The sequence below is a fragment of the Hemitrygon akajei genome, chromosome 18 (genome assembly GCF_048418815.1).
Source record: "Hemitrygon akajei chromosome 18, sHemAka1.3, whole genome shotgun sequence".
Classification (NCBI taxonomy): domain Eukaryota; kingdom Metazoa; phylum Chordata; class Chondrichthyes; order Myliobatiformes; family Dasyatidae; genus Hemitrygon; species Hemitrygon akajei.
In genome coordinates, this window is record NC_133141.1 from 38248171 (window position 1) to 38273113 (window position 24943).

The window sequence follows — 24943 nt, forward strand, 5'->3', positions numbered from 1 at the left end:
GTACAGTAGATTCCTGTTAATTGGGACACATCATACATCTTGGCCCAATTAAGTGGCTGTCCCAATTAGCCGAAGTTTCATGGAAATAGTTAAAAAGTTATAAAAAGTCAACATGAGTAACAAATTATGTATTTAAATGAAATACAAACAAATAGAACATCATCAATAGTACTACACTACTATAAAGCGGTGTATTAATTCCTAATAGTTATAGATGGAGTGTGCACTACTGTGATCTTTTGATTGACTGTAAATGAACAAATTTAGCGCAGACACCTAGTGCAGGAAAATGGAATGGACAGCCTTCATACAATGCTAATGACGACTGTATCCTCCAAATCTTCATTTTCATTGTAACATTCTAGATGATTGCGGATACCGTCAAATTATTTGTAATTCCTAACTTGTTAAAGTAGTGAAATACTCTACAATCACGTTCTCAGTAGTATTTATTTATTGTAATTATACATTGGTTGTTTGTCAGAATTTGTATGTAGTTTTTCATTGATTATATTATATTTCTTTATTCTACTATGAATACCCTGCAAGGACATAAATCTCAAGGTAGTAATGTATGGTGACACGTACTTTGATAATAAACTTACTTTGTACTTTGAACCTAGAACCTGGTTGGTTACCAACCCTGTGTTCAATGGGACCCATCTACGCACACCAGGGTTGAGTTAGGACTGGTGGACACTCTGCCTAGACATTTGAGTTTCTCAGAACTTCAATCAGGTCACCTTGACCCAATACCTGGGATTGGTGGTGATGTCAGCTGGACACTGGCCAGGAAATGAGTAAGGTATTTGAGATGGCATTGAAAAAGTTATTTTCAGGTGTTTTCAAATTTGACTCAGTGTTAGGAACCATATGTAATACCCAGTGAGAAAGTGGACAGGTAGATTTGCCCAGAGTGAGGGACTGCTCATGGGTGTCAGCCTCCAGTTTGTTTTGATGCCACAGCCTCATGGAGCCTCATGGAGACGGCATGGAGGTCACCAAAGCCTGAACCACCTTTTTATTTTGGGTGTGAATCTCATTTCTGACTACATGTCAGTGCCTGAGCACTGTATTCTGCAAATGCTTCCAGGTGAGCTTATGCTGGCTAAGGAAAAAGAAAAGGACTCAGACTGCTCAGGTTATGCTCAGGTTTTAACTTTACAACCAAGCAGCTCTTTACAAAGGCGGGGATCACACTCAGGATCTTTACATCTCAGTCACTTGCTGAATAAACTTTCTGATCCACTGAGGGAAGTGCATGAATATTGACCATAATAAAACATGTACGAGTTGAGAAAAAAAATAGCTAGTTCACTACACGCGGCACAGTAGTGTAGCAGTTAGCATAATGGCTTATGGCACCAGTGATCGGAAGTTCAGGGTTCAATTCTCATCATTATTTGTAAAGAGTTTGTACATTCCCCCCTGACTGAGTGGGTTTCCTCCGAGCGTTCCAGTTTCCTCTCACATTCCAAAGATGTTCTTGTTAGGGTTAGTACAACGTTTGTAAATCATGGGCCTGCTACGTTGGCACTGGAAGTGTGGCAACACTTGTGGGCTACTCCCAGCACATTTGGATTGTATTGCTCATTAACACAAAAAGATGCATTTCACTGTATGCTTCGATGTACATGTGACAAATAAAGCTAATAAAGATCAGGCTAATAAATACAGCCAATCTTTAACACATAAACAAACTGTATCCCTATATACAATGTATAGACATCCTAATACATTTATAGGCATACTTTCAAATTAATGTCACTTTTCACTTAAAAATGGACATAGTGGAGGTATGACCATAAGCTGATGACAGATTTGGCAGTGAGAATAATAATTTCCCTGATTGTGCAGGGTTGTGAGCCGCCTGCTTTGTTTCGATTGGCCTGTGCTGCTGTCAGCACAGACTCTCGAGCAAGACTTACAGAGGGCACGGAAATGAAGGCAGGGTTTCCTCACTCTATGTGGTTTGCTCTAACATCAAAACATCATCACCAATAGCCAGTATAAACAGGCACATTTTCACATTTACTTCCTGGTCACCAGCACCGCCTTCTTAAAGCTGCGTGCAGCTCTTTTCTGAGAGGGTGTGAGACTTCTGCTTGTTGTACAAGTTCTCCCCAGATTATGGCAGAATTCCATTCCGATGAACTGTTTGTAACTCAGATAGATCACAAATCAGAAAAGCGGCCACAAACCGAGTCTATGTACAAGGCACCATTGTCACTCATTACTTCTTTGGACGATACACACTTCAAGTATTTGAGCGGCTCTTCAACAGGGATGAGCCCCTCAAAGTATAGTGGCAGAATAACCTTAGTTTGGAGTCCTTCCCCACAAAGCTCTGCACCTCAGTGCATCCCTTAGCAAGTACTCCTTACAATGGAGTTGTCATATTAGCAAATAGTTATCTGCAATATGCAAATATAACAATGAAAAATCTCCCTCTCCACAGTCCTAAAGCAGTAATAAAAGTTGTTGTGTGCCCTTCATATCCTTGTGTGAAGATCCTGTTTTTCAATCCTATTATCATACTAGTTTACTGTTTGGATTATTTATTATCTTGATTACCTATGACACGAATTAGCTGACTAGGATCAGTCGGCATTGTGGAAAATGGGCTAATTTATGTCTTCATTGACCTGATAGCGGTGCAAGGAGTAAGGAGGAGTGGACGGCTAAGGAATGGTTATAGGAGAAGAATATTTTTTTAAAAAACAAAAACCTAATAACAAAAACATAATTTTTAAAGACAAGAATTCTACCAAAGAAACTAGTCACATTTACACCAGGTCAGCATCTGAAAAAGGAGGCTGTATAAGTGCTTTATGTCTGTTCTGCTATTCGAAGATCTTTTACCGATACACCCCTTTCCTGTATTAATTCCATATGCCTCAAGTTCCTTAGTATCTAAATATCTAACATGAGCACAAGAACCTCAACAGCACAATCTTAGCAGCAAGTTCCTCAACCATATTGTCCTACAAAAATGCAAATGCTTAATTCATACAGATTAGCACAAAGGCATCACAGTTCTGCTACTGGCAGAATACTTCTGCCCAATTTCCAAACATTTCAGCTACTCAAACATTTTTCAATGCATCTTCTGACGAGTGTCAAATCAAAAGCCAAAAACATAACACCATGTTGACTCAATAATTGAAGCTAACTGGTTATGCATTTGAAACTTTGTAGCTGTCATCTATTTGCCACAAATGTCAGCAAAAGTGTGTATTTTTCTGGGAATAAAGAGCATGGAATATTCAAGCAAGAAGGCACTTTTGCTTAGCAACATTATTTTAAAAAAAGAATAAAGTGAAAAAGTGCTTTGTTCAGATAGAAATCAGTGGTTAAACAGTCGCATGCTGAAATGCCAGGCCTGCAGGCCTGATCAGCCACAGACACGTTTTTTTCACTGCACCACAAACAACAAATGGTCCTTGAGGAGTGGGGGATAACAATCTGTAGTTTAGGTCAAATTTCAAAAAAAGTAAACACAGTTTTAACAATTACAAGCCTTTGTTCTTTATAGAAATATCCTGAAGTCCCTTAACTATCACCTGCTCAAGTGAACAATTGAAAGCAGAAGCCCATGCTCTAAAGTTTACACTATTGTGGGGTGCAATGCTGAAATTACTTAACTGTGTTTGGATTTTATCTTTACTAAAACAGATAAGGTTTAATTGAGAAAGCGTAGCATACTCAAGAATCAAATTTGATGGAGTGAAGTTAAATTATGTAATCTTGACAACCTTTATTTGAAAATATTTTTCTTTGCTTCTTTTTTGCCATTTCTTTACAGTAACTTCTCAATTTGTCCATACTAACCAACTTCTGAATAGCTACAGAGCTAACCAAAAATGGAACTATGAGATATCTTTAACAGTAAAACCATTACCAGGTGAAAGAGCTGCACAAAAGGAACCAACATAAGCACTATTATAACTCTGGCAAGGCTCTGATTTCAGAGATACAGGGCTAGGGAGGTGGGGTGAGAAGAGTGGAGATGGTGGTTGGCTGACAAAATTATACTGTTGCTGCTTCTGATCATTGTGAAGCAGCAACTTACAAAGCAAACAGGAGAAAACGCGAATTACATTGTTAAAATGGTACAGTACCAATCTGATCGTTGTGCTCTGGAAGGATGCAGTCAAACACAGACTCTTAACTGATAAGCAAGAGATAGTTAGCTTCTGAGAACAATTTGATGAACAGTCACCAAGACAGATCTCCAGTACTGAGAAGATTTGAGTTATGAGCGAAGACTAGATATACTTTGCAAACTTAAAAGCATATGTACAATAGAAATATATACCAAAAGTACAGAAAAGATAGACTTCTAAATAAAGCTAAAACATAGCTCAGAGGTTACATGTTTAAGAAGTGTTGGTTTCACAGAAAAAGTCTTGTTAAAATACATGGGCCTCAAGATGGATTTGTGGAATTTAAAAAGCCTGACATTGAAAGAGGAAATGCCTCAAGCTATAACTGAGTATACAAAGCACAGTCTGCATTCTTTACTTATGAAGTCCACTTATGGCCTGAGAGACCACTCTTTATAACTATGTCTGGTTTACTTATTTCAGCAGAATATTCCAGAAGACATCACACCAAGCACAATTATATTCCTCAAAATGATCAAAAAGGATTCTTCCCTTGTGTTGCTTGGATTTCCAGCATCTGCAGATTTTCTCGTTTGTGATTGGGTCTTCCCTCTAGGATTTTTAAAAATATATAAACCGTATCCAGCTTGGAAACCTTAAGGCACTCATTGCTACTCTGAGTCCAGCCAACTCAAGAAAGATAAAAAGCCAAGGCTATCTTGATGTGAATAGCTAACGATTTGCTGACTGAAACATCTGTGTAGCAGAAACGAACTTTCAAAATATTGCAACAGGGAGTCTACTGCAAAAGACAACCATTTGAATGTGACTGAATCATCATTGGGAGACTATTCATTCCATGTTGGTTTCTAGAAATTTCATATGCAATTTCAGATTCAATTTAAACCTGTGACAAATTTCAAATTGTTGCCTCAGATCTGAACCTTCAATGGGTCTGTTGTCTGTCTGCTGATTGCTTCCAGCATTGTTTCAGACTGCTAGCATCAGCAGTTCTTTTGCTCATACGGCAATTAAATGTCTATAGATGCACAATGGAGAGTATCCTGACTGGCTGCATCACGACCTGGCATGGAAGCACCAATGCCCATGAATGGAAAAGCCTACATAAAGTAGTGGATATGGTCCAGTCCATCACAGGAAAAGCCCTCCCCACCATTGAGTACATCTACAAAGAGCCCTGCCACAGAAAGCAGTGTCCATCATCAAGGACTCCCCCCCCCCCCCCCCCCACCATCCAGGCTATGCTCTCTTCTCACTGCTGCCATCAGGAAGGGGTTACAGCTTTAGATTGCACCCCACTGGGTTCAGTGCAATTACTACCCTTCCACTATCAGGCTCCTAAACCAGCATGTATAACTTCACTCACCGCAACCCTGAACTGTTCCACAACCTATGTACTCACTTTCAAGGACTCTACAACTTATGTTCTCAGTATTATTTATTATTACTTGCTTTTTTGTAATTGCACAGTTTGTCTTCTTATGCACATTGCTTGTTTTTCCGCCTTTGTGTAGTTTTAAAATTGATTCTATTGTGCTCCTTGCGTCTACTATGATTGCCTGCAAGGAAATAAATCTCAGGGTAGTATATGGTGATATATACATATTTTAAAAATAAATTCACTTTGAACTATCTAGTCAAATGACAGTCACTAATTTTTATGGGTTAACCAGGCATTACAACAGAAACCCCAAGTAAACATCTAGATTTGCCAAGGCCCACTTTACCTGATGATTCCAGCTGCTGACAATAACTAATCTGTACAATCTACTTTTAGATACACCGATGGCTAGCCTCACAAGCCCTGTGTATTGTGAGCTAGCCTCTCCTAACACCCAGCACAAGCTAAGCAACCAACAGCAGCATGACACAGAAATGCTTTGCTTATTGTAAAGCATGGTGTTGGGCTACATAATTTGCATGGAATTGATTTGACCAATCAACCATTAGAATTTCAGTATGGGGCAACATTTGCAGTACACGTATGTGAATTCATCTCCAATTTTTTTAAACCATAGTGTGGCAAAAGAGGAATGGGAACAAGGGGGAGTTACTTGTAATCTCCATCCAGAACTTTCTTATATAAAATAGTAGGAATAGATGCTGGATGAGACTAAGCTTCACTGACTAGGCTTGCTTATGAGGATGTACCAACAAAGGAGTACTGGGTCTTGTGGAACACTACCCCCAAGCAGGGAGCCAATATGCTTGGAAAAGTAAATTGGAAAATGAGAGAAGAAAAATTAATTGATGCTTGTGTTTTATTTCAGCAAGGCTACAGAGTCAAACACGACAGCCTTTTGTCTACAGATAGATAATACCAGGAGGCCAGCCTGGGAGATTTTTGCATCCTGCTGCACATAGTGAACTACACAGCAGATAGTTCTTGCTGAATGAAACTTGAAAATCTAGCCCACATCAAAAGGGCAACGAACAGAAATAGAAACTCTGTATACACCAACAACAACAACAAACAATGCCCCCCCCCCACCCCCCAGCACCATCCTGGCTACAGTAAACAGTAGAAATCAAGAAAAATAAATCTGTTAATATGGTCTGGTGTCCTAGTAAGTTTAAATTTATTGTAGAAAAGTAATCAATTGAAAAAAACAATATTTTTATTCTAAAAAAACATGGTGCATGAATATGGTTTTATGAAAGTACCCAATCAAATCTCAGAAGATATTCTAATGCATATGGCATCCAACAAAATACCCATATTCAATCCTTGCTATGGAAGTAAATACAGCACAACCTGTACATGGTAAAATCCTATAAATAGCAAATGAGGTTGGTAACTAGTTCATCTTTCATTTGGTTGTGTTGGCCGATGGAGGAGATATTTTCAAGAGGTAGCCCTGTTTCTTCACTTTGTGGTATTTAGCATCTCAAGCCTGTCCTATCATTCAAGAGGTCATTACTGATTTGTATCTACACTCTATTTGCCCCACAGTGCCCACTAAGCTGGTAGCTATAAAAACAATGTTGTGTGCATTTAAAATTATTAACTGGCTTGGCATCCATTGCTTTTTATGTGAGTAAGTCTGATACTTCTACCAGAATTGTGAAGAATTGTTTCCTAACTTCCCTCAGAATAGTTTGCATCCAATTTTAAGGTTGCAATCCTTTCATGCAGGCTCTCTATAAGAGGATAAAAAGTCCTATGTTCTTAATTCTTTTCAAACTTCTATAAACCTCATTGCTGTTTCCATTTATGGCTCTATATTCAGGAATAAAAAGCATTGTCCGGGGCTGCTCCAGATGTAGATCATCCAGGGCTTTGTACAGTTGCCAAAAAATCCTTTCTTTGATACTCCGGCCTCTGTGTAATGATTTACATCCCAAACCAGCAGATGGGGCCTTGGCTTTAACTACTCTTCCAAAGGACAGCATGCCTGACGAAGTAGCACTACTCGAGACTGGTCTACAAGTCATACAGCACCATTCAGTCCTTGCTGCACGAAAGGGAACTATTTAGACTAATGCCACATCTGAAATTTGAACCCTTAATTTTTTATGCTTTGGTGCGTAGTAACTGAGCAAAGATATGCTAGAATGAAATGTAACCTAGCTAACACAAGAGTACCCAATTGTATGCTAGGCCCTCAAGTATTTCAAGAAATGCTTTGGTAGTTTTGAATAACTTTCTCAGAAAAGCAGATGAATATTTAATTTAAAACCTAACAACTGTGTTTGCTCTGCATTGTATGTACTTCCGAGGTAGCATTAAGAATACTAATGTGTAGTTAAATTCATAAAGGAAATCAATACTCTGAAGCAAAATATTTTCAAACATCAAACTGCATTCTCATACATCATTTCACTTTGCTCTTTCCTCTGATTCAGATTTATTACACGTACGTTGAAACAGACAGTGAAATGCGTCGTTTACGTTAAATAACCAACACACCCGAGGGTGTGCTGCAGGCAGCCCACAAATGTCACAACACATTGCAGCACCAACAGAGCATGCCCACAATGCTCAGCAGAACACACACAACAAAACAGCAGCAGCAAAACAAGCCCCATTCCTCTCTCCCACCCATGAGGACACAAAGTCCTCCCAGCCATGAAGACACATAGTCCTCCAACCCCAATTCAAGGCGTCTCCAGTGGACTCAAGGATTTGCAGACATTGGGCCTTCAGCTTCCCCAGTGGACCCACAGACTTAGGGTTCCGGTTCGTTAGAAGTTCTATCTCTACCAAACTACTAAGTCTGCCAATTCTTTAGTAAGTCCCAAGTAGTATCCTACACTCACTGTAAATTGAAGTTTATTGGCTAATGGGCAGGAGTTACAAAGGTAAAGTAAATGGGAGATGTTTGAAGTTTAAAGAAAAATAATGGTATTAATACCTCTGCCTCCAACTGTCAACCCCAAACCTGGCTCCTTCTGACCCCTTTCTTTCCTCTCTCCTAATCTGTTGCTACGTTATCACCCACAAAGCCATGAACTGCCGCCTTCCTCTCCTCGAATTGACTATCATTTCCCTCTTCACCTGGCTGCACCTAACACCTACCAGCCCCCGCCTCACTCTTCCTTCTCCTGCCCACCTCTACCTTCTCAGCCCTAATGCAAGGTCTCAACAGGAAGTGCAAACTGTCCCTCTGCATCCATAGATGCTGACTGGCCTGCCAAGTCCTCCAGTATTTTTTTTTGCTCAATAGTAACAATATTTCAAATTGGTTTACCAGTTCAGACTATTCCAGCCAGTGAAAGATGTTAGAACAATAGCAGCTTTCAACACAACTTTTGAATAAATAAAATATTTTCAAATATTACGTGTCAAATTCCACTCTCAAACGAAGGACATGAAACTATTGGCAACATCAGCCTGGTAAGCATTTCCGTAGTTTAGATCTTAGGAGGGTTCAGCGATGTACCAATTCTGCATGTTTATACTTTTACAATTCACTTCCTTTTGATGACAACGGAAAGTGGATTTATGATTCTCCCGTCAGAATAAGGAAACTGGGCTTGGCAAAATAAATCTGTAGAGCTAGCATACTAAACGGGCTCTCGCGTGATCTGAAACACAGGTCCAAACAAGCAAGAATTCGCCGTATAGAATAAAGATGCAGCTTCCAACAACCCTGCGTCATTTTAGTCATGATGTTTTGTTACGTGAAAGTAATCCAATGAGAGATTTATGACGTTGCAATGTTTCCACAATACAACTAATAGAATTCTCTGTGTGTGCTTTTAAACAAGAGAGAGAAGTTTTTCAAAAGACTTACAATAGCTGCAAGGAGTGTATTAAACAAGATAAGGCTTGCTGTAGTAAACTACAATACAAAAACCTGAAACTATAAAAATGTTAAAAGCATACACCGTTGCTACGCCTTCACTTAAAACATCAATTATCGCGCAAAGCATTCGTATTTACACTGGCACGAATTACAAAGCGTCTCTTACTGTGCATTTTCTATTTTAATTTATTTATTAAAATTCAGGTCGGGAGAACGAGGGACATCGCTGATCATCACTATGAAAGTGGTTAGCATAACTGCACGAAATTCACAAACTCGGGAAAATAATGGCAACTGCACCGATCACAAACAGTGGGGCGGATATTATTACATTCTAGTCAAGAACACGTTTAAACTGTTCTAATTTTCTGCAGCCAAGATACTTCTTACAAATTAGATCGAAGTTTATTACTGTCTGTAGTGCAGGAATGTGCAGGCTCTGCATTGAGATGAAAAAAAAGCGGGTGGAGCAAAGGGGAGCTTTGTAATATCTTTAATCCTGTCGATGTTCTCTTTTTTTAGTCAAGAATTCGTGCCTTCACTACACTGCAACTATCGGTTTCCAAAGACTCTGAATATGCACGCCGACAGTATGAATATTCTATCGACTCTTACAAAACCTTGATCACTTCTTTCGAAACTGGCGTTCACGGCTTTGTTTAAACTTACATTGTTGACTCTTAACCGCAAACAACTGCTAATCCTCATTTACTTCAAAAACTTGTGCAGTTTGGTGACTTTTTATCGCCGAAAATCTAAAATAGTTTTCAGCATCCTTCGCTAACGTGTTTTAAACAAGTTTAAATAACTGAAGGGCTCAAAATCGAAGAAATCTACTGCACGATACACGCTGCTCAAAAAATCCCTTAAAATCAATACCAGTTCCTGGAAAAAGAATGGTGTGGATGAAGTGAGTTTGTGGTACCTACACTGAGGGTTGGGCAGCCTCTGCCATTCTTTGTGTCTGATCCCAATGAAGCAGTGTGGGCTCGATCCTTTTCCCTGGAGCATGCAGGAGGGACTTTGGGAGTAAAAATCCACCAGCTGTCCTGGATTTACTGTCAACACATCCATGCAGTCAAACATTGCGGAACAGGACAGAAATCAAAACGGAACAGAATAAACGGCAACAATCCACCGTGCTCTTTTCTCTCTCCCTCTTTCTTTGCTTCAGTCAAACAAGGGTCGGTAGATTGCAAATTAGCATCACGCTTCACAGCAAGACCACTGAGTCAGAAGAGGACAAGGTGGCCAGAATTAGAAACAGGGATCATGTTTGAGTTCTGCTCCTGTTGTTGTGACTGGGACCCAGAATCATGGTCAGTCCCAGCTGCTGAAGTCGTGATCCTGTAATCAATCCAATAGTTCATTTACTATTTAAATATCTCGACACGACCAAGCCCAAAAAGGGAGGCGCAGCCTTGCTTAATCAGAATAATATCACCGATTCCACAGCTTCGCTTCTCTCGACGGCCTCGGAGTCTCAATGCAACTTTTTTAAATGCTTCTTCAAATGCCTGGGTTAGTCTTGACGAAGTAAAACACTCAAGTTTAAACCGTATTTGCAGTCGTGTCCCCTTCCCTCCGATGTTAGGTAAGATGCCTTGGTGCTCTCTGCTGGTATCTCTCCTCCCTCCCTCTCTGTCACTGGGTTAAAAGGATTCATTTGCTTAATATATGCGCCTGAACTCTCACTGAACCCTTTCCCTGGCAGCTAACCTTCAAATGACCCTTCGCCATTCTGACATCACATTCAGCCCCTCTCAATCTCTTCCTTTTCTCTCTCTCAGCGCTGCAAATATTCCTGTCAATCAAACCAGAGACAGCGAGGACTCCTGCAGCCAGCAACGGGGGGAGCGCAGAAACAAGGATAACAAGAAGCTGATGGGACTTTACACTTTGGACAATCCATACAAAAGATAATAAATAGCTTTTCTGATGGGTCATTTATAATTTTCACGCAGCAGTTTAAAAAAAATAAAATTAACACAAGGTCTGGAAAGGAATATTGGAGACTGGAACTGCTTTGTTAATGTGGGAGCACAAACTGGGAGGTTTATAAAGTTATTTTCTTTTAAACAATATATGGAGAACTAAAGCTCCCCCCCCCCTGCATCTCACACACCTCCTAGCATTTCTACATTCAGAATTAAAATTTTGCAGTAAAATAACCTGATTTTATCAAGAAGTATTAAATGGCTGCATAAAATATAGAGAACATAAAATATTACTACTACTCTTTGCACTATTCTGGGAATGCAATTGGCACAGTTGTGATTGAAGATGCATGTGGTTCTGTTTTCAACTGTACCTGTTTGTGTTTGACTAGTTAGGTCTGCTGATGCAGTGGTAAGGTACTGAGTTGAGAGTTTAAATTGAATGCAGTGTCAAAGTTGATAGCATGTTGGTTGTGTTTAAAGTTAAAGGTTCTTCAGGCAGAATATATCATACATTACAGTAACTTTTTACAGAAAGCTGACAAAACTAAATGGAAAGCCAAAGTTCAAAACTGAAGACATCATGATTGCATTAGTGAGAAACTAGAGATCAAGGTGAATGAACAGTTATTACATTTTCCATTATTCACATGAAAGCTTTAAGATTTTAAGAGGACACAATGACAGAGGCATGCAAAGAATGAAATCAAAGGTACAGGGATAAACATGCATTTGAATCCTTTCAGAACCCCAGGGCATCCCAATGGTGCATTCACAATTGTAATGCATCCAACTTAAGCTAATATCTTGCACAGCAAGATTGTTCAAATGTCAATGAAACATGGTGAAGATCTTATCCACTGTTCTTCAAAATTTTCAAGGAGTTTACGTACATCTGTCTCTGTTAACAATGCGGTGCACTGTGATATTGTTTGTTAAACCTGAACCCAAAATCTTCTGATTCAGAAAAAAGTGTAACTGTCACACAGAATGTGAGTAGGTTGGATGATGTATTTGCACCTTGGGAGAAAAATACTAATATATTGACTTATGATAATTTTGTAGAATGATCGTACTGTTATTAGAGACTATGTTACATGTCTGGGAGTGGGAGTAAACCCTTAAGTGTAAAAATAGAAGTCAATACAGCCTTATAAATTTTTAAGTTCCTTCTATAGGGTAAACACTGCATTGGATATTTGTCCACAGAGACTCTGACCACCATATCTAAAATAAAAACAGGAGCACAAGAAAGATGAAAACTCTAATTTGCTTGCAGACATTCAGATAATAGCCACAAGATATTTGTAGTTTTCCTTTTCAAAATGGTACTGTAATTTAACCATCCTTGGGATATTTGTTATTCTCAACTAAGAACGCCTTATTGAATTTCCTAAAACAAAGCAGAGTAACATTCTTTAATTATTCGTTTTTGAAATCACTTCAACATTGCTTAGCTTTGACCACTTCAGTCAGTAAAATATAAGTTGTAAAAGGTGTTTACAACTTTTACGTCGTGAGTGTAACGACAAGTTGATATTACTATCTGGAGTGACTGACTCTATGAAACCTCTGAAGAGAGCGGTCACCTGTTCCTGACTGCATCATGTCAAAGGCATTCATCATATGGCTGAATCTTTTATTTTTGTATCTCCCCGGAATTTACATACTTGCAGGCGTAGGAGAGTCTGAGCATCCTGCTTCACCCATGGTCTACCAACACTACCTTGCTATTCCTCTTTCGCACTATTTTTTATTTTTTGCAGCTTATAGTAATTTTTATGAATTGCACTGTACTGCTGCCACAAAACAACACATTTCCCAACATATGTCAGTGATAATAAAACCTGATTCTGATGGTTGATATGCCAACTATATCTACTAAGGAGCTCAATCTAATTTAAGATGAAGTGTGAAACAACCACTTCCTTGCAATTAATAATATCAATCTGAAAGAAATGTTGCACCGAATGAAATTGGGTTTGTGCAAACTGCCAAGATTGCTTTCCCTCAAGTTTTCTTCATAATCATTTTTCCTTTTTTTTTTGATATGGGATACACTCATCAGCCTGTAGCATTCTTTCGGAAAAACGTGTCCTTTCCCCCCAGCCACAATAGCAGTGAGCTGCTCTGCAGCCATGTCCAGGGCCATGGACTGCAGGCCCACAGTCTGTATATGTGTGAGGGGTTTGGTGGGTCAGAGGGTGGGAAAAAGGCTTCTTTTGTTCTGTTCTGCTGAACATTGTGGGCATGCTACACTGGCACTGAAATACGTGGCGACACTTGCGGGCTGCCCCCAGCAAATCCTTGAGTGTGTTGATTGTTAATGCAAATGATGCATTCACTGTATGTTTTGATGTATATGTGATAAATAAATGAATCTGAATCTAGTGCAACGTAACAAGACCAGAATAATGGGACAGCAATCACCTCTGGTATTCAGTCAAGACACTGAGAAGCTACAAGCTAAATTTCAAGTGCTCCTAATAGAAATAGAAAGATAACAGTTATCTCAGATAATGAGTAGATTCTAATTGTATAGCAGTATTGCCGAAAGACCATTTCCACCCTTAACATGGAGTTAAATGCAGTTAATGGAAATGAGTGCTGCATTTACAACTGCATTTGGAAGGTGCCTCATCTTCATTAAAAACTTGCTAGCTTAAAGATTTACCACTCCCTAAGATGACACAAGGCATGTCTCAAAGGATGGTTCTTCACCATGTTGCTGTCAACAAAAATATCACAGTAAGAAAGAAATAGTGGCAAGGGCTGCTATTTGAAGCTAATTCTTTTGGCAATGGGGAATTTGTGCTTCCATACTGTTTGTCAAATAGAGAAGCGGTACTTTCACTGTTTTTCTACATGGACTAATATCACAAAAATTCTGTGTTCAGAAGATGAAACAGAATCATTTTGCAGCTGTATTCTGTCTTGGCATAAATCGTCTGAATCAGATTTGGAATACAATCAAGTTAATGGCTAGGTGTCCAAAACAAGAACACAGTAAGCAAAATTACAGAAGAAATAAAAAAACGTTCTTGGCATTAACTTGAGGACAATGTAAGAAACTAATCATTGATTTACATAGTTTATGCAGTAAAGGAGTGCAAACATCCCACTGATATCAGAGGGATTGTCATGTTCACTGCTGAGAAGAGCGATTAGCATGTTTTCTGTTTAAAAGGTGCTCGTCAGGCAGAAGCTGTGACTTTAAATTACCATTTGAACAGGGTCTATGGGGTTCCTAATGTATTTGCAAGCTGGGGGAAAGAAAATCTCCCACCGCTTGCCACAGTTTCTTCAGAATTGGCTGGCCTTGTGAATGGGAGGCCTGTGATGGGTAATCGTCCTTCAGCTCTTTATATCTCAATAGCAAATGCCCAGATGAAAAATACTCTTTGAAAATCTCATTATGGAACTTGTGAACATACAAAATTAATAGTGACATTAAAAATAATATGGGGCTAAAGACTGTCAAAATTTCATCCTTCGTTTTTTTAAATGAAGGCTTTTTTTATTTGTGTAACTGTTCTCTTACTGAAGAGGGATGTGGAGTGGTGAAGAATAGAGAAAATCCTAAATCACCCAGAACAGGTATGCTGAAAACAAGCTATCATTTTGATTCAAATTAAACTGGATTAAAAGATCCAGTACACCTCTATATTAAACATATATGGTAGAAATTATGGAACTGGCAAATTCCTGCTAGGAACAATGGTGCTTCTCATGTGGCCTAGAAATAGCAATATTCATACATACGTCAAAAACACAGGAGAGTACAGCACAGGAACAGACCTTTTGGCCCATGATGTTGTGCTGAACTAATTAAGTTAATTAGATTCACTCAGCTCTCTCCAGAGAAGTTACTTTGCAATGCAATTCTGTATTTGAATGAAACATGACTATTGAGTATTGGTGGGGGAAGGGGATAAATAAATTGCTCAAGAAACTTTGATTAACTCTTTAAGAAGAATGTAAAATAGTAACCACAGCAATTGCCGGTACTCCCATTTACGCTGATTTATCAATCATACAATGAAAGATTTTGCTAGATACAGCATCTTTGACTTTGGAAACCAAATAAATTTCTAGACCACAAAGGACTAGAAATTAAATATAACTGAACAGATTGGACAAAACTTACTTTTGTTTGCTTTCTCTTCCAACAAACCACAAACTTAACAGCAATGGAATGGAGACAACAACAGTTGAAACTGCACGATATCATATTATTGGGGACTAGGAGTAGGGATACAAATTTGAAATGGCCATGTGTGCAACATGTTTATATTTCATTTTTCTGCAAACAATATACTCTAGGTGTTAGCCACACACTTGCAGTAGCACAACACTTTCTGTCCCAACCAAATGGATAACTCCACTCATACTCTAACAACAATGCTGCCCCTGCCTTCAATACAAGAAATAAAAACATAATCACTGACAATTGATAAATATATAAATTTTAAGAGCCATAACCACTTTCAGAGTAGATGCACGACTTAAATTGATGCTCATGGAATATTACAGAGGTATAGGTACATGGGATTCAGTAACATACCAATAAATTAAAGTTTCCCATTGTATTCACCAATCAGTCACAGGTAGTTTTTGGGTCAAGAAGGGAGAATACAACAGTTACCAAAAGGTAATTAAAAATGATGATATAAGTTATGAAATAAATCACTATCTTAAGTAAATCAGATTACTAAAGTTGTCTGTCAAAACTTCAGCTCCTGCACCATAGAATTTTCCATTTGTTTGTGCAGTTTATCCTAAGTTAAAATTGCTAAACAATTATTTATTTTAAGAATGAAATAAAATAAAGGACTATTCTAGATAAAAATATACAGATACAGCCAGCTTGGCTAAAATCTGGGATTGCCACTCCCAATGTTGTGAAGGTCAAATAACACAGGCTGTGTCGGTAAACGATACCTCAGTGTGTGCGAGATCACCAATGGGGCTATTTCACTGCTCATCAACAAGGCTGAAGAAAGCTTCAATATTGTTTGTTATCAAAACCCACAGGAAAATGAGTAATCCTTCAGGGCACCATTAAAGGCATAATGTGATCAGCAGAATTAGTCCACCACTGCAGCTTTACTCAGTTTCCCAGACAACAGTGGGTTCAGTATCACGCGCAATAGGGTCACTCCAGTGTTTGGCACTGAGGTTGACCTAAGATTGCAACGCAGGCTTCCCCATCTATTGGGATGCACAACCAAGATGGTTTACACACACAAAGTCCAACAGCCTAAAAATTCTGGTTAAATATGACGGGAATCATTTGAAACTAATTACAAAATTTGACATACACACTAATTATTAGCATTTCTTAGTTAAAAAGAAAATAAGAACAAGAAAAAATTTCAACTTCAGTTGGTCATTGTTGACGAAATACTTTAGCAGTAAATCTTGCTTATCCAAATCCTCCTTACCCCCTTTCTCATTACTCATACAGGCCCAACGCAAGGGACAGTGCAGTGACAACAATGAATAGTGGCCATTAATCATACAAAGAAAGAAAAAAATAAAGCTAAACCAGTTTACCATTCATCATGGGGATGGACAAAAGCATGGAGACGATGACTTTTATCCTCAAACACATCCCAGATTTTTCATAAAATATAAAAGAGAGAAAAGAAAAGAATTTGAAGGGGAAAAGACTGAAATTCTTTGTTGGATCAATGTTTTTTAAATCTTTCTTTTTAACTTGAAATGTCCTGAATAATATTTAACTTGATTCTCTGTTCCACTGCTTTCTCATCAATCTACCTTTCACCCCTTCCTTTTATGTATTTCATACTATTGTAATGCACTATTCAATCAGTACCCCAATCAAATATTTAGGCCTTTGTGCTTCTCACTATCTGTGCCCTTTGGTTCAAAGGATGTCATTAATCCAACTCATCGTGAACTATACAAAGGAGTTTCAGAAGAAATATTCAACGTATCCAGAACCCACTAATAACAAAAGGATAAAACCCAGTGGCCTTCCTGTCACCACTCTACTACAGGGGACTGACGGAGGCCATTGGGCAAAAGAGCTAAATGTTGCCACTGGGCTAATCTTGCATTCTGTTACCAATACATAATCATGAGGGGAAGGTATTTCCCTAGTTGCTTCATACTGATGCCCTGCCCAACTATACGTACAAAAGCAAACACAAAAGTGCAGCCTTAAAGCCTCCCTACAAATTTAACTCAAATGTGACAAAACAATGACTTTTACTAGTATGTGTATCATACCAGCAGAAATGATTTATGAAAATTTCCAAATTTCACTTCACTGACACTAGTTCACAGAAAGAATCCGAATCAGGTTTATTATCTCTGGCATAAGTTGTGAATTGTTGTTTTGTGGCAGCAAAACAGTGCAAAACATAAAAATAGCCATAAGTCACAAAAAAGGTAAGATAATACAACGTGCATTGTTTTTCATTTTGTTTTATTTAGAGGTACAGTGCAGAATAGGCCCTTCCAGCCCAAGCTGCCCAGCATCCCCTAATTTGACCTTAGCCTAATCATAGGACAAGTTAAAATGAACAATTAACCTAATAACTGGTACATCTTTGGGCTGTGGGAGGAAACCGAAGCACCCGGAGAAAACCCACGCATTCCACAGGGAGGACATAACAGACTCCATACAGAAGACTGTGGAATTGAACTCCAAATTTTGGAACACTCTGCTGTAATAGCACACGATGTTACTATGGTGCCTAATTATTTCATAATGCCTGGTTGTTCCAAATTATTTCACAGTACAGTTTGAATTGCAGTCAATATTCTGGTGTAGGCAGCCAATTTGCAAACAGCAAGTCTCACAAAAGAGAACTGAAATAAATGACCACGATCTTGTGTTTAAGGTGCTGGTTGAGGGTTAAGTGTTATCTAGGAAATCATTAAAAAGTGCCTTCTTCTCTAATGCTGTAGTGGGACCTTGTAGTGGGAAGGCAGTCTGGACCTTGGGTTAATGACTTACCCTGAAGGAGACAATTCCTCAGTACTGCATTGAAGTGCCAGACTAGCCTCTGCACTGATGCCCAGACCAATGACTGCTTTTAAAACCGATCCAAAATCGATAAGTTATGAAAACTTTCTTGATCTGTAGCACAAAAGGGTGATTCCACAATATATTCAGTCTGATGACTGCAAGAAATAAATTAAAACTATCTGTTGATATTTCACACCTTTCTAATATTAAGTGCATGAAAGCCAATAGTACAGCAGAGAAGAATCTGTATCAATAAGAATAATTCAGTTAATCCCAGTGGCCCTACTCTCTCCTAGTATGGCTGCAATCTTTTTCTCTTCAGGTATTTATCCAAATTCTTTCCAAGTCTATTTTCATCATAATAACTCAGTGCATAAGAACATTTTCCTTCAAAGTTGTTAAACCCTTCAGCCATTGGAAACAGTTTATTTATTCTAACTTGTTTAAGGCAAACATGATCAAGGGCAACATTAATACAATCCTCAGGATGCAGCTGTATATGCAACACAACTTTGGAAAACAGATTCCCTACTCCCTGTACCATAATAGCAGTCTTGGCAACATATGGGATGCCCTTTTCAAACACTATTCTAGACAACAGAATACTTAATGCACATTTTTATTAATCACTTTCTATTAACAACCCTGTCAGGTGACAGGCCATTCCTTTTTGGTCAATCACATGGACAGATAGAGTTCACATGACCAGGGTAAGTGCAGATATAATTGAATAAGTTTTAAATAGTCTCAATCACTCTTAATTATTTCACTAACTCTCCCTTCAGTCCACTAACTTGCTGTCAGCTGTATAACATCTATTTAACATCCTCAGTGGTAGCTTTCATTTACCAGAAATCCTCTGCAGTGTGACTGAAAATTGAATTATACCGCTCAGGCAAAGGCATATCTGAGCATAGTGATACTCACCAGTGTTTTATTCTTCCACATATTCATCAAAGAAGATAACAAGTCATGTCATGCACAGTAATTAGAATCTCACTTTAAGCAAGATCAGTTGTCTCACTCCTATCCTTATATAAATCATAGATGTCTCAGCATGCCATATTGATGTAAATAACCTGATACAGAGAACAGATATCTGGGAATGAGGTAACAGAGGACAACCCCAGTTGTGTAAGGGCGTCAGCATCAGATCAGTTGAAGCTCAAGGATACAAGCAAAATATAACAGAATCTGAATCTGGTTATATCTTCAAAGTGCCCTGTGAGCATAGTGCTTGACTTAGGTGGGCAGGATTCTGCACTATGTAAGTGGAGGGACAAGGATAGGACAAGATAATGGGAGGCACCACTGGAAGTTACAGCATCACCAGCCACAACAAAGATTAGGATTAGCTTTATTTGCCACATGTGCATCGAAACATGCAGTGAAATGCATCAAGGGCCAATGCGATCTGAAGATGTGGTGGGGGGGAGCCCACAAGTGCCACCACGCTTCAGATGCCAACATACAGAGTATTGAGAAAGTATTCAGCTCCCACAACTATTTTCACATTTTACCATCTCATTTTCTAAATTTTAAATATAGTGAAGTAGAACTTTTTTGAGCTAATCTACAAAACATTGTGCATCACGTCAAATCAAACGAAAATTTCCAAAACTTGTCAACAATTTACGAAAAATTAAAAACCAAAATTGTGAAGTTGAAGAAGTATTCATGCCCTTTGTAATTACTATGCTAACTTTCCTCAGGTGCAGTAGTGTATATTAACTTACCAACTCACACAATTTGTTGATGTAGAAAATTGGAGAATCACCTGTTTTCAATTAATTCATAAGAATAAACACCCCTCCCTCTGTAAAGTTCAACAGCATGGCAGATTTTCAACAGCCCAAACCAAAATGAAGACAAAAGAGCATTCAAGACAAGTCAGAGAAATGGTAATAGATCTGGGGGAGGATACAAGACCATCTCAAAGGCACAGGATAGGCTCAGTGCAGTCCACAGTGAAACTGCCTCGATCAGGCTACCTCTCTAAACTTATTCACTGGAGAAGAATGGCACATGTAAGAGAGGCTACTGTGACACCAACAGTCACTCTGAGTGAGCTACAGAAGTCAGTGGCTGCAACTGGAGATGGAGTTCACAGCTCCACAATCTCTTAAGGCCTTGCACAAAAAGGGTATTTATGGCAAAGTGGCAAGGTAGAAGCCCTAGCTTAAAAAAAACACATCTTTGCCTGTAAAGACTTTGCAAAGTGTCCTTAGAAGGTACTGCAAAGATGTCGACTGATGAGAATAAAATGGAACTTATTGGTCTCAACATTAAGTGGTGTGTGTGGCATAAATCTAATACTGAGCATCAGCAAGATAACACCATCTCTTCTGTAAGCTATGGTGGAGGTAGTATCACACTGTGGGGATGCTTTTCAGCAGCAAGGACTGGAAATCTGGTCAGGATTGATGGGAAGATGAATGCTGCTAAATACAGGGAGATCCTGGATAAAAAACCTTCTAGCCTCTGCCAGAAAGTTTTAACTAGGGAGGAAATTAAGACTTTCAGCAGGATAGTGACCCAATGCACACTGCACTGCCAGAGCAACCATGGAGCGGCTTCAAATGAAGAAAACTGATGTCCTTGAGTGGCCCAGTCAGAGTCCTGACCTTAACCCAATCGAACATCTCTGGCAAGACCTCAAGATTACTGTCCACCCAACCAACCTGGCACAGCTTAAGCAATTTTGCAAGGAGAAATGGGCAAATCTTGCTCCATCAAGTTGTGGAAAGCTAATAGAGACTTATCCAAAAAGACTACTGGCTGTAATAACTGCAAGAGGTAGTTCAACTAAGTATGAGCAAAAGGGGATGAATACTTTTGAACTGCTTACATTTCAGTATTTTAATTTGTAGTTTCTCTGGCTTTACAATTTTCTGTTTTTGGGCTCTACTGTGAAAAAAGAGAGCATGTGATTCACAAATAGAGTTTCTCAGTTAAATTGATCAATATCCCTGGTTATAATACTCATTGATGTGAACTACAGGTTGGGGGCTGAATACTTTTACAAGGCACTGTAGCATGCCCATGAATTACTGAACCCAACCTGTACATCTTCGGCATGTGGGAGGAAATCAGAGCACCCAGAGGAAACCCATGCGGTCATGGAGAGAACATCCAACCTCCTTACAGACAACGGCAGGAATTGAACCCCAATTGCTGATCGCTGGCGTTGTGAAGTGCTGTGCATGAACTATTTTGTGGACATGTTACACTTTTTTTTTCTCCTGACTCATGCTCAAGCACTAACATAAAGCCAGAAGCAGGCCTTGTGGTCTAAGCAATTGGCATCAGTGGTCCAGACTAGAATGAGCAATAAAATTGATCACTGCCCATGAATACATTTGGTCTATTCCTCATAAGTCAAATAAAACACAGCACTTAAAACCTTTCTGGCACAAGAATGAGTAAATTGCATTGGAAAGTAATACCAATATGACAAAAGTGATATAGCAAAACACAGCTACACAAATATTTAATTATAAGATTTTTCAAAATGCAGGCAGAATAAATAATGGTAAGCAGTTTCTGAAATAATATTAAACAAAATGCTTGTATCTTTCTTCTCCATATTCCAACGTCTGCAGTCTCATCCATCTCCATTTGAAAATAATGTTTCTAGTTTATTCATTCATACGTGCAGTGGAAATGAAGAACCATGTCTTCTTGAACTGAAGTTCTAGCTTAGTATTAGAACCCATGATGTCCTATTCCAGGGACTGATACCTCATTGCAGCAGTGAGGAATGGAACTGTCAGGGGTGTCTTTTGGATGTTAAATTGAGTCCCTGTATTCCCTCCCATATTAATGCAAGGTGTTCCATGACATTATTTTGAAAAAGATCAGGGGAGAACTCCCACTGTCCTAATCAACATTTTTCCATCAACCAACATCACTAAATTATCTGCTCATTTATTTAGCTATTTATGGGAGCTTACAACTAGTCTCCTTTCACATACGAAGCAACACTTTGGGAAAGTGAAGAGACTTGTTAAAATACAAGAAATTTTTCTACACACAGGAATAAACTATACTGCACATCAATGTTTTTCATACAGTCATGCCCTGGATTGGTATTGCCTTGCAATTTTACATACACCTTTAGATGATCTGCCAGTTACAATACACATATACACAGCAAATTGGGTTGACTATTATTGAGTGTTTGACCCCTGTCTTATTCACTTAACTCTGAACACTGATAGGTTTTTTCAGCTACTATAGTATGAGTATGTACCAAGCCTTCAAAGCACTCCAAGGATGAATATTGAAACTAAATGAGGAATCTAGATTTTGATTTTGTTTAAATGATACTGCAACACTGGGGAAGCAACAAATTATTGAATTCACAATCAACTAGCTCTGCTCTCATCATTTCTGTTTGGCAGCATTTAGCTAAACTAACTGGGGTTGAGGGGGAAAAAAGCTACATAGTTTATGTTACTCTGAAAGCAGCTCAAAATTCTAACCCCTTTTACATTGTTAAAATGGTAAAATATCCTCACAAAGATACAACTGTAAAAGAGCACTCTTCAGACCTAATCCATGTAATCCATGCATGACAAACCAGAGCCTGTAAATCACCTTTTGGACCTTTGGCAAAGGAGAGAAGACAAAACCAAGGAGTAATAGGAGAGGATTCACAATACAGAAGAAATCAACTTTAAAACTTTGTGATGTTTGTCTGTAACAGCTTATTTAAAGCTGACCTGCACACCACTCAGTTTGCATCATCTGTTCAGACAATGCCAACGAATTAAAAGTAAATGGTTTGAGATTCCAAACACATTCTACTCGGAGTCAGGATTACACACGTGGGTTAATTCTGTAATACTGACATGTACAGAGCATGTCTGAGTGAGAAACTATCAGTGCTGAGGGAGTAGTCAACCACCTTCCCTGAACACCTTGCCAATTCAACAATAAATCATTCTGAGCATGTGCATCAAATTGAAGTCACATACCCTTTCCCCAGTACACATTTGGATTCTGGAAAAGATCATGCCTAGTTGTTTTTAATTTATTACTTTTTCCCAGTATTTCCACTGCAATTGATTTCTTTTCCACTCTTGAAGACAGACATTAAAAGTCTTTCAATCAAGAAAAAGACATTCCCCTCTCTTCAAGAAAGAGATCCTCGCAGAAGGATCTTGTGGATATTTCAATGATCAAGAATTTCCAAGATCCACTGTTCTTAACTTGACGGATACTGATTCAAGCTAAGATGTGGACTGGTAAAGACAGTTTACAGTGCTTGTTCATCACTGCTCCTGAGAAGGAGGGGGGTGACAAATCACCTTCTTGGACTGCTTGTTATCTTTCTAGAGAAGGTGTTCACACTATTTTGATGGCGGGGGGGAATACAAGGATTTAAACCAGGAATTAATAGAAAACATTTCCAAATGAGGAAGGTTTCTGATTTAGAGAGGAATTTCAGGTGCTTTTGCTTCCTTATCCTTCTTGGCAGAAGTGGTTGCAGATTTTGGAGGTGCTGTTGGAATAATCTATGTGAGCAATAGTAGTGCATTCTGTAAACACGCAGCCACAATGTACCAGTAACAAAGAAAGCGTATATCCAAGGCGTGAATTGGATGCCAATCAAACAGGCTTTGACCTGGAAGCTATTGAGCTCTATAATGGCTTTTCTTTACATTTGAACCTCGAACAGCATGTGGGCAACCTATTTAACAGTGGTGGGCTTTACATTTAAACTTGAAGTGCTCTTATTTGAGGCTTGCCAACAGGAGTCAGCAGGTTAGAAGCTGAGAGTGGAAACTGCATTTGATATATCTCCCTCTCCAGCCTCCTACAACAGTCCTTCTCCCCAGGGGACAGGGGTCCTCTGCTCTGGGCAAATTAAATCTGGTGCCATAAAAAACAAACAGAAAATTGTTGGTGTAGAGATTAGAAGAACAAAATAGCCTTTGTACTTGAAAGTGTTGTACAAGTGTGTAAATCACCGTTACAAACAAAATATTCATTTGATTTCTTAAAAGGGTGGCGTGGCCTGTGATTTTTTTCTTTCTGATTCACATAGCTTAAGGGTTTAAAAGAAATGAAAGAGCTTAAGTATAATAAATATTTCACCAAGCTCAGTGGAATATAGAGAACCCCTGCCATAGCAGGGGGCCTCAATCTGATTCTGGGCTGTCGAAGGTCATGTATAAAATAACATATAAATATCCACAGACACACAGGCTGACCCTTCTTTTTTCCTTAAATTGATAGTAATATTAAGGTCAGTTAAACCTATCATCAACCCCTCAGCTGGCCCAACAAATTCTTTGTTCGGGGTGAACCATCCACAAGGTTCTTCAGTAAGATCGCTCATTTGCTCCTGTGAAGAATGGGGAATTTCTTATTGTGTGACGGAGCAGTGAGTGCAGACATCCAGGCTCACTAATGACTGCCTTCAATAAGCCTGACAAGTCTCATTACATCAATTACTGAATCCATCTACAGCCCGAGGCACCGAATGTTTGATTTTATTTCAACATTATCTCAGTTCCAGAAGCAGAGAAAATGACTGGAATACTGAATCAGAGAACGGAGGCACCAGGAGGAAGAAAGGATCACTTGCCACTTTGCATTAGGCATATTGGATTCATTCTTTTC

General features: G+C 38.9%; 1 protein-coding gene across 8 annotated transcripts in view; it reads right to left on the bottom strand.

Moving 5' to 3' along the window:
* The window catches only part of raraa (retinoic acid receptor, alpha a), a 397838-nt gene that overhangs the window by 119611 nt on the left and 253284 nt on the right, over window positions 1-24943 (bottom strand). The window contains exon 1 of one of the 8 annotated variants that reach the window (XM_073071427.1): window positions 10306-10986. The exons of the other annotated variants lie outside the window; for them this stretch is intronic. Coding sequence (XP_072927528.1) covers window positions 10306-10462 — 157 coding nt within the window. The 5' untranslated portion in view covers window positions 10463-10986. Of the gene's footprint in view, window positions 1-10305; window positions 10987-24943 lie in introns of those variants that run through there. 8 annotated transcript variants of the gene reach the window in all.